Source organism: Papilio xuthus, unplaced genomic scaffold (genome assembly GCF_000836235.2).
Source record: "Papilio xuthus unplaced genomic scaffold, Pxut_1.1 DF829758.1, whole genome shotgun sequence".
Classification (NCBI taxonomy): Eukaryota; Metazoa; Arthropoda; class Insecta; order Lepidoptera; family Papilionidae; genus Papilio; species Papilio xuthus.
Genome location: NW_013528891.1, coordinates 694,418 through 706,433, shown reverse-complemented (window position 1 = coordinate 706,433; position 12,016 = coordinate 694,418). Strand labels below are relative to the sequence as shown.

General features: G+C 34.2%; 1 protein-coding gene across 1 annotated transcript in view; it reads left to right on the top strand.

The window, feature by feature from the left end:
• Window positions 1-12,016, top strand: part of B4 (imaginal disc development protein B4) — an 82,542-nt gene that overhangs the window by 64,002 nt on the left and 6,524 nt on the right. Inside the window, exons 3-4 of the mRNA XM_013326942.1 lie at window positions 451-588; window positions 1,333-1,469. Of these exons, the coding sequence (XP_013182396.1) occupies window positions 451-588; window positions 1,333-1,469 (275 nt within the window). The remainder of the gene's footprint in view (window positions 1-450; window positions 589-1,332; window positions 1,470-12,016) is intronic.

The following is a 12,016-nucleotide window of genomic DNA, read 5'->3' as shown; positions in this document are numbered from 1 at the left end:
GATCTTTGTAGCGAAAGAATGCAACAAAAACACGCGAGAGGTTAACACAATGACCTCTTGCATCAGGCGGGGGGCGACTGTTGCCATTTGGCGCAGGATTCGCGTCGTAACGAATGTTACGTGTCGGAAACATGCGATAATGAAAACTGGCAATACTAAAGCATCTAGAGCGTTAATTAATTCTTATTTTGAGATTAATTTAAAGAAAACATGTAGATTCTGATATTACTTAAACTTTTAAAAGCCTAATCCTAAAATGGTTTGCAAATTTCGAATTTTAAGTTTTTGAGATTTTATGCAAATTACGCCATCTATCGGTGGATGGCAAAATTTTTTTTGAAATATTTTTCTTCAAACATTATATAGCATTAGTCCATCGCCATCTTAGAGCCTTGGAAAATTTACTTTCCTAATGTGTCTACTCTTTCATAAAATATTTTATTGTTTCAGGTTGGTTCTCGGCGTGTGGCTGCCGTGGCGGAGCGCTAGCGGCGGCGCGGGGCTCCGTGGCGGCCCTGCTACGCTCCCAGGCCTTCGCCCTCGTATCCCCGCGCGCCATCTCCGCGTATAGAGCAAGGCCTAGTTCAGGTATTAAGTTAAAGTTTGTTCTAGATTATAAAAAAAAGTTGTATAAGGCTAAGAGCTAGATTTCCTCAACTCCACGATTGGCTCGTATTTTGCGTGGTTTAAAAATAAATTAGGTATTATGTAAAAAATATAACTAACTCAATAATTAAGTGAACTTAAAGTTTTTATCTATTCATGAATAATTAATAACTAAATTAGAAACCTCTTGGGAAAACTCATTATACATTTAACTGTCTCTGACCATTTCTATATGCAGGAGGTCGCGAGAATACCGCGTAATAAACGCATCGCCTATTACAGGATATGGGGCACAGAGTAATGATGCTACAGAGAAATCGGATTAAATTATTATTATATTACTCGCACTGCCCACTAATGAGATAGGAAAGTATTACGAAATTACTAAGGTCACATATCTCAAGATCTAAAACAGAACACTTGGTAATTTTTTTAGATTCTATCGTCAAATAGTTTATGTCTCCACTCTACAAATATGAATGATATTTTCTTCTATTGAACACTTCCATTTAATGATAATTTTCTAACAGTAAATATTTGTATTTGGAAAAAAAATACGGCTAGACCAGCTAGTCTCGTCTTGAAACAGATTGATGCAAGTACGGAGAAATATTTTTAAACAGAGTATTGTTTAAATAGAGAGTTACTTTACAACGCCGTTTAATATCCACACAGAGAGTTACATAATAATATTCAACACAATAACACAGTGTATTGTGTCTACAGAGAGCGGGCGGGTGGGAGCGCAGTACGAGCGGGCAGCTACGCGACCTGGCACACCGCTGCGGCTAGCGGGCGTCTTCGCCGACGGCAGCAAAGCCAAAGCGCCCAAATACGCGCAGCTCATCGATCCTCAGGGAAATGTAAGTGTTACATACATTATTTTTATTCGTTAGCCACGAAAAATGTTTGCGCAAACCAAAATGTTACAACTACAGAACTATACGTTGTTTTTATTTTACTCATATAATGTCATATTAATGTTTATATGACCATAACTCGGCTTTACATAGCAGGAAAAATACGCTATATATATTTTTTTTAATTAATGTTAATCCTATCACTGACTAAATAACTCGCCCATTCATCATCAGCTCACTATACGTCCCCACTGTGGGGCTCGGAGCCTACCCTAAGTTAAGGGTGACTAGGCCATAGTCAACCACACTGGCCAAGTGCGGGTTGACTTCACAAATATCTTTGATCTTCTCAGATATGTGCAGCATCATGATGTTTTCCTTCACCGTAAGAACGTCGGATAAATGTAAACGTAACACTGCAGATTGCAAATCAAGTGTTTGACACCTGAGCCACCGACGCTCTTAACTAACATATATTCACATCGCGTTAAATTACGAGACAAAGTAATAGAACATAAACAAAATAGCAATAGACATTAATTCCCTTTTATCACGCTGTAAAATATAAAAATATTAATGCAATCTCTGTTAATTACTTACTCTATACACATCCTATACAGTTACAGCAGACATAAAGTCATTCGTTCGTGTGTAGCATTTTTAATTTTGCGATTGGACTCTGTATTTATTTGCATAATAAATGTACTGGTCATTAGAAATGCACTTCATAAAACCTCATTATAAATGCAGTAAATTAAATAAAAAACAACGCCATCTTGTGTCAAGACGTGTTCCTTGTGTCAATGACATTTGAAGGATAGGTTTCTTTGAGACTTTGTGAAGCTTAAATTATTTAATTACTGAGTTGTAAACGTAAGTAATATCATTAAAAATCAATGATATTGTACCAAATGTATTGATAAAGGGTCTGACAAAGTCTTTTTACATATTTTATCAAAATACATACGCGAAATTATCATTTAAAAAAATATTATTTACGTAATTATAATATTTTAGGCCGTAATATTTATACCAATTAATCCTTTTAAAGGGACTATTTTAATTTTTTTTAATAAATAAAAATATAAATAGTATTTTAAAAGTTTTAAAAGAAATTATTTTTATTCATTCATTCGTTCATTGTAACGTTGCGCTCTGAGTTGTACCAACATAATGAATGAAATATTTATACGACTTGTTCTCGGTAATATTGTGTTATTAAATAGTTCTTGTTTCTTGTTAAATAATTTAATATATTCACGTCAATATACATTCTATTATGAAGTCTAGACATGGTAATTTAAAGTTATATCTTCTTAGAATTTTGGGACCTAAATTATAACCTACAAAATATTTTGGCGGGATTGAATCCCGCCAAAATGTTTACTTCCAAAAAATAATAGTGACGTTACATTAACATGTTTTATATCGATATTTTAACGACAAAATTTTACATGAATAATGTTTAAGAAATAATTCTTCGTGATAAATATAAAAGATTAAAAATTTAGAGTGTCGCGTGTGTGGCTCAGGTTTCGAGCACTTGACTTGCAATCTGCAGGTACTGGGGTCGAATCCCACCATGTACCAATGTGTTTTTCGATTTCCGATTTACTAATGCACATTTATCCGACGTTCTTATGCTGAAGGAAAACATCGTATCATATCTGAGAAGAAATTCAAAAAAATATGTGAAGTCAATCAACCGGCACTTGGCCAGCGTGGTTGACTGTGGACTAATCACCCTTAACTTAGGGTAGGCTCCGAGCCCCTCAGTGGGGACGTATAATGAGCTGATGAATAAACATTTAAATATATATCACTATAGCTTTGGTGTATTAACTACACGCCGTGTGAACCTAATTAAAATAAACGTTATCTATAAAACCTTGTATCGTTTTTACTCAGTCATCTGATAAGTTAATCTGTAATTAAGTTAAAAATAAACTATCGATATATCTTAATTCGCAACACTTGATACCCGAGAAAGATAATAGATCTTTTTGAAAGGATGCACTATAAAAATACGTTAGCTCAGACCAGTCCTTTGATTATTAATATACAGGACTTGTAAAGCACACGATCTACCAAATAAAAACATACAATAAGCTTTAATTATGTTTATGTGGTCGTTTTGTTTTAGTGTGTAAATTTTTGAATCAGTTTGCGTTTACGTTTTTCATGTGTGTTTGTCATCTTTACCTATTTCCCCGCAAAGTGACATTAATAAGAACTGTTAGGAAGGAGGTCCGGAGGTGGCCCGGTGTATTGATTCAACTTACTAAAATGTCGTCATTTATGTCCCCTCACTATTCATTCTGACACTGGATGTTGTAACGAAAGCACGTCATTCGCGTCAAAGGATTCTAACTAATAATGTCTAGAAGTACTGCGGCTCTTTGCCTAGTCCTTTTCTTTAAAATCAAAGGACCATTCTAATAGGGTCGGAGTGAACTGGTCGTAAGAACTTTATTGCATTAATAATATCGATTAATCAGACACAACACTAGAGCACGTTTACGATGTGAAAAGGGAAAAAATCGATAGGGCGTTAACACGATTACTCGATGTTTTAAATCGATTTTTATTTCTATTTTGTTCGAGTATAAGAAGTTTATAAATGGGATTTATTTTTATGTAATTATAGTTTAGAATAGTTACATGTCAATTGGAAAGCTTTGGTTAATAGTTTGCAGATAAAAAAATATAAGATTTTTTTTTAATTAATTTTATTTTTCTTTGTAACTAATAAACTCAAAAACTACTCGACCGATTAAAAAATTCTTTCACAATAAGATTGCTATATTATCACAGAGTTAAATAAGTCTTATTTTAAATTGTCGTGTCACAATTTTCGTTCCCATACTCCTCTGTAACGGCTTGACCGATTCTCATGAAATTTTGTGACCATATTGAGTAGGTGTGTGAATCGGTCAACATCTATTTTTAATCCCGCACAGACGGAGTCGCGGGCGACAGCTAGAAAATATATTAATAACTTGGTGCATCGCATAAATATTGTTTTACTCTCATAGTTATAACTAAAACAAAACTAAACGACTTTCCCTTACACTTGGAGGAACATAAGAACTTCATTTATTTTTATTCGTACCATCTAGAATCCGTGGTAACGCTGGACGGGATCTCTCCAGTAAAGATCTAACAAACTTAAGCTAACATTGAACAAGCTAAAATAAACTCTATTCCAACGAAATAAGATATATTATAACAGCTAATAAAACTATCAACACGAAAAGACAATACAAATTTAATTTTACCGCCAATAGTAATAATTTGAACTTTATTCGGTTGATTTAAGGTATATTGTAAATGTATTTAAAGATATGTGCACATTTCTGCATTGCGAGGGCAGTGTCCTCAGTAACCCGTGTTGCTAGGACGCTAGTGTAGGGTTGTCACGATTCTGTAATTTTTTTTTTTATTAACTTTTCGTTCTTTTATGTTCAAAGGGAAATATTGCCTGACGTTTAGTAGCTAAGACGTTTATCCAAGAATATATAGTACGATTAACTTACCTCACCCGGTGGAGATGAGTGAAATTAAATCGGAAGCATTCGTTCCTTTTATCAATGTCCTTATTGAACTGTAGAGATCGATAAGGATATCTGACCCGGTCAGTATAAGTCAAGTTAAATTATGACATTAGCTCACTAGCGCCATTTAAAAAGTTTTTTGTCATACTATATCTGTTTTTTATTTTTTCTCGGATACTTCTAACGGTTAAAGTTTCTTTTATCGGACCAGATATGTTTGATTATAGCCTTGTCATGTGTCACCTATGACTTACCGAGAGTTTCTGAAACCAAAACTGCCGTTTAAAATTTCAAAGTAGTACAGTACAGTAGTAGTCTCTGTTTTGTCAAAGATGACAGAGATGATATATATATATATATATATATATATATGCAATGTCCAGGTCTTGGGTTCGAATCCCGCCATGTACCAATATGTTTTTCGATTTCCGATTTACATATGTACATTTATCCGACGTTCTTACGGTGAAGGAAAACATCGTGATGCTGCACATATCTGAGAAGAAATTCAAAGATATGTGTGAAGTCAACCCGCACTTGGCCAGCGTTGTTGACTATGGTCTAATCACCCTTAACTTAGGGTAGACTCCGAGCCCCTCGGTGGGGACGCATAGTGAGCTGATGATGATGAAGTCGTTTATCCTAATGGGCATTTCAGAGTTCTTACCTTAATGTCTTAATGTTGTAAATTTTCAGTGTTAATTAACAATTTATAGTTTATTTAGTATTTCCAATGTCTCCATTAGTGGCTAATCTTTATTTATACCTAAAAGGATATTAAAAGGAATACTTAATCAAATAATATATATTGGATTGCGCGTAACTTCCTGCCTCGCACAGCAACGTTGTGGAATCTGTCCTCGGCGGTATTTCCAAACCGCTACGACTTGGGTCCTTCAAGAAGCGAGCGTATCACCATCTCAAAGACCGGCAATGCATCTGCGGTTCCTCTGGTATTGCTGATGACGTTGATATTTTTTTTTATTTTCTCGCTTTGAGAAGGTTGATAAAGAAGGAGTATTGTTCTAGATGATTTTAATTTATGCTGACGAGTAAACTGCTGGACGATATGCTATTCAAATATTCATTGCATCGTTAAAATATAATAAATAAAAATATTTTTTATAATAAAACAATAATTTTACGTGCCATTTTTACTAATGAAAACTACCAACATGATATATGAATGAAGTCATTTAACAACTATATTCACAATGTTGCCAACATAAAAGCAGCTTCCTAGCTAGATAATGGCATCGCACATTCGTCCTAATGGCCCTCGACTCGGTTACAGCACAATTTCGTCAGACGGCGTTTGGTGGCATTGACCGGTTTCCGGTTACTTCAAGGACTTGCTCGTTTACTATTTTAGTTCTGCCTATTTTTTTTGCAAGCGAATTCCAATAGTTTTCAATGCTACCTTTTTATACAAAGCTTAATTTGAATTCTTTCTTGTATGTATTGAAGATTGTTTGGTTTAGGGGATAGTTTTTTTTTAATTAATTAATCAAATGAATTTCAAAATATTTCAAAACTCGTTCATTAATTTTCTTTTAACTTATATTATAAATGCGAAAGTTTAAATGGGTGGATGTTTTTTTAAGATATCTCCGGAACGGCTCAACGGATCTTGATGAAATTTTGCACAGAAGAACACAGTTTATTTTTTATTTTCTCGTTCTTTTTAATGAAAAAAGGTACTCGTATAAAAAAGTGTCAACCCTTATCCACTTGTAAAAAATGACATTTTGTGGCATAATGAGATATTTAATTATGTAAGGTACTTAGGGGGTCTATTCGCGACATGCACGACATCTATTGTGATGTCCAAGAGAAATAGTAATACGTACACAAGGCAAAGGCAAAAGGCAACATTCGTCACCATTATGCCTGACGGCGCCTGTTGGTAATTATTCTGCAAGTTGTAAATTACGACTAACGTTTTCAAAGAATATATTAAACTTTGTTATTTAAATAAATAGTTAGTTTAGAGTTTTTAAAATTACAAAAAATAATTTTCAAATTTGACAATTTTATTACGATAGTTTAAATCCGTCAAATTGTCGATAATTTTCTTACTTATCTTACTAACCTTTATAATATTATGAATGCGAATGTTTGGATGGATGGATTTGTTTCAAAGTATCTGTAAAACGGCTAAACGGATCTCACTAAAATTTGGCATATAGAACATAGTCTGGAAGAACACATAGACATAATTAAGTTTTTTAATTTCGCGCGGACGTAGTCGCGGGCGATAGCTAGTCGACTGACAAAATTCGAAACAATTGCAACGTAATTAAGTAATTAAGTAGTAACTTAAACTACTCTTCAATAATAGTGTACGTCGATACTAATACTAGGGTAGCAGAATAACTATTAACTGAAGCGAAAGGCTAATTCAAGTGTCAGGAACAAATGGGGAAACTACTGCTACCAGGATAGCATAAACTCTGCTAGAGTGCCTCTACTATATTTTCGTAAAGCTCTTCCGCTAATGGTCAACAAACTTATAACAAAAAGTTTTAACTAAATTAATGAAAAAACATCTTTTTTTTTTAATTTTGTATCTGTAAAGATTTGAACGATACGAGTGAGTTTTTAAAACTAAAAACCCTAAAGAATTTTAATTTAGCAAGACAAAAGGCCGAAAGAATTAAAAATGCGAGATATTTTAGAAAAAAAACATCTAATACAAAATTTTCAACCAGTCAGACAGAAAAAAGAAAAGAAAATTTTTAATTTTATCCCTGGCAGGATGGAATATTGCCTTTAAAAAAAAAGTAAAACCGTGTTCCTATCCGGTCTTTAACTGCTAGACGAAAATAGGCTTTATGTATAGATGATAAGTGTTTGAATTGCTTGCATGTTGTTGATAGATTAGTGATGGTCAGCCGTCTCTCTCGCACTCAAGGTCGATTTAACCATTAATCGATGTCGGTCCACTCATGTTCGCTACGCTATAACTGGCATAAATTCATAAGTAACAAGAAACGGTCTAGTAAATGCACATTCGTTCATGGCATGGTATTATAAACAAAGCTGGACATAGGACATCGAAGACATTCACAATGAGTTATCACTGTTTATTTAATCTTTTAAATGCACATACATTTTAATGCCCATCATCTGATATGGAAGACTTTGTAACCGTGCATTTTATGCGCTCCTAGTACCTTTCTTTTACACCAGAAGTTGTGAAACAATCAAATTTGTTACTTAGTACTCAATCTAGCGAAGTAACATAAGTATCTAGGGGCCTATTACGAAAATTTCGGATGTACTTTTTCGTAATATCATGGACAAAATTACATATTTTGTTGTTAACGCTACGAAAACATATATCGCAAATAATTCGTGATAGAGAATGTAAAGAAAATGGATATTAATTCCAGCGAAACTAACGTTCTCTTCTATCCTTCTTTCTAATATTATAAAAGCGAATGTTTAGATGGATGGAAATTTGTTTGAAGTATCACCAGAAAGGATGCATAGATCTCGCTAAAATTTGGCATAGATGTAGAACATAGTCTGGAAGAACACATAGGCTACTGTTTAATTATTTTAATTCCGCGCGGACAGAGTCGCGGGCGACAGCTAGTACCAAATATGAGTGGGAAAGAGAAGATGACAATATTCATTTTCTTTCCAAATAGTGAAATTACTTCGCATTTATAGTGCGAGGGGACAATCGTATAGCGAAATTCTCGCTAACTTTACCACATTTCCAGTATTGGTTTATTTGTTTTTTTTTTTGGTATTTTATTGCTTCTTAATAAAATAGTATATTTTTTTAACATTAGACACGTGTTTGTAGAAAACCAAATCTAATATTTTTATCATCAAAATTTTTTATTACTAATTTTAAATTTTTATTTCGTAAAAAGATTGAAACTTCATCATTTAATTACGACATTTTTTTCTGATTATTTCACATTCACATTTTAAAACACGTTAAGCTATTCAATCAATTTGACAAAAAATGTGCAAATTTTCCGTGTTCTGGCAATACTATAATGACGTCGCACGAAGCCACAGATAATGTAAGTCGTGCTCAGTGTTGCCACAACTACAGTTACATGCTCTCGACGAATTTCAATTAGAAGTGAGATAAAAAATATATATCGCAATTTCTTGGTAGAGTTTCTGTTTTGCATCTTAAATGTTTCACTGATTTTTAACTAATTGATAAACATTTAGTGTAAAATACAAATTAAAAAACAATGTTTTTTTTTAGAGAAAACAAATTGGTGTTTTAATTTTTTCTCAGTTAATGCATCAACGTGTATCTTCTTTTATTAAACAACTTGTTTGTTTGTTACCCTGTATTGGTTATCTGTTTTTTTATTAAATCTTACTAATATTATAAATGCGAATGTTTAGATGGATGGATGTTTGAATGTATCACCAGAACGGTTGAACGGATCTCGATGAAATTTTGCATGGACGTAGAACATAGTCAGGACGAAAACATAGGCTACTTTTTTTTTTTAATTCAGAGCAGGCGGTGTCTCGGGTGACAACTAGCAACATATTTCTTTACTAAGTAATAAAGATAGGCATAGCTTTAAAATGTCTACAACAGTTGAACGGCCGTGCAATAATTTCGATTGTTCGTGAGACATAACTGTAAATAAACAAACAACCATTGATCCACTTTGACGAACACAATCTATAAGTAGAAGATGTTTTCTTTGCACAATAAACAATATAATCTGATAATATACAATGAAATACAATAAACGACCTTATAACTAAGTAAATATAGTCTAAAATCAATTGTAAATAGTCTGAAATATTGATATTCAATGACAGTTTTTATGGTCACGCGCCGGCATAGTTCACTCATTTCGTATTTTGCATGCGACGCACGATTACATGTACAAATTTTATTTGCATTTGCATTATATATTCGCAAACGATTTTCAACTTTATTCGTAATAGGAATAAGGTAGGCATTGCAATTTTTAACGTGCATTTTAAATGTGCAATGGCCTCAAACTTGACCGTGATAGTAATGCATGTTAATCGAATATTGAATTTTAGACTCTATGTGTTGGTGTTAAATTTGATATTCCAATGGTTGTTTAGTTCGTCTAAAATGGTAGAAGTAATGGCATTGTTACGGTTAACTTTGAACCATATTTGGGAGGTTGGCATTTTCCTGTGTCACTTTTTCCTTCCGTAAATGTTTGAATGTCGACAAATTAGACTTTTAGGTCTTTATAAACCTACTATTTTTTTATATCATAAGGTGGCAAACGAGCGAGCAACCACCTGAAATCGCTGAGATATCGAAGTGACCGTTGCCCATAGACATACACAATTTCATATGCGTTGCCTACCTTTAATCGACGGAGGAGAGGATGCATAGAAAGAAAGTATTTCCCTCTCCATGCATCCTCTCATCCGGAAAGTCCACTTCCACATCCCACCCTTTCCTTATAAGAAAAGGGGTGGGAAGGGAAACAGGACTAAATTAGGCCTCCGGGACGCACACTCTTTAGACTGTACGCGGAATTGCTTCCACTTTACGCCTGTCTTCTGTGTGATCGTGGTATTTCACCGGGCGAGCCGGGCCAATTCGTGCGAAAATGTTAAAGTGGGCTCTACCACATATGCTATCACACTTATTCGTAGTGTTTTTTCATTTAGAAAATGGCAATATTTTATTCCACAAATGGCAACACCGTTAAGACTTCACGGTATTTGATAAAATCTTCCATTGCTGGTTCCATTTGGAACTTCACACGATACTTCATACAAAGAGGGCAATGGTCACATTACAATACTCGCGAACTATGGTAATGATTTCTCCAACTCACGTCTTTTGTTTTAGAGCTAATTTAATAGGTTACATTTGAAACTTCATCAAAAGACAACGTGACCTTGTAACTGCGGTAAACAAATTTTTTTTTTTTTGAATTTAGAACTGTTTAACTTTTGTTTAAATTTTTAAGGCATATTTATTGTAATAATGACCATCGAACGTTGTTACAATGTTAGGTCAGTGAACTTTTTTCTTTTTAATTACAAAGGATAGTCGAACGGTAAAAATAAATTCAAGCCACATATGTTTGAAGTCCATATCGATTTACTCAATTTAATCGATGTTTTCAAGCAGATCACATCACTAAGCTAAAACTGACAGATTTCAAATGTAATCAATATCGTCATCCCTTTCATTATCTTTGACAAAACAGAGATAACAATATATTTTAAATTGGGATTTCAGTTTCAAAACCCCTAGGTAAATTGGTCTTGCTTTTAACATTCATTATTTACTCCCAAGTTGTAAGAACGTTATGGGGAAATATCGTGATATTCGTTTTTACAGTTACGACGCAAAGCATTGGTGATAAAATAAATTCGCTTTTATGTTTAGTATATATTTTATAATATTCCTGCCGTCTATGAAAATCTAAATGTCCTATTATAATAGTTCCTTTCTGTTGTAAAATGAGGGAATTTATTATTATTTTATTAGGAATTTACGTGTAGAACCTTTTTTTTAAATATTTGAATCCATTTATAATTAAATGTCATACGATTGTCATATTTTAAATGTCATTGTCATCGAAAGAGCTTATAAGAAAAACAATTTGGATATTAAAACAAAAACAAATTAAAAGCTTAGAAGGAATATCTTTTAGCATGGGGCTGTATCTCCTATTGCGAACTTGAAGATGATGAGAGGTATTTTTAAGTGCCGTTGAGCAAACATGTCTACGAGCGTAGACCCAGAGCCTGTGTGCGCACCGTACAACTGGGTGGATAGTGCGGCGGTGTACGACAAGCGCGGCGAGCTCGTGCCCGTCGAACGCCTGCGCCGCGCTCCCGCTATCGCCCTCCTCTTCACATCACGCGGCGTCGACAGAGAAGGCGTCGTAGCGCGTTTCTGCCGCATCTACCAGGACATCAGCCACCTCCACCTGCCTTTCGAGGTGATCTACGTGCCCATGGACGACACCGCAGAGGACGCGGCGGCCTCTTACG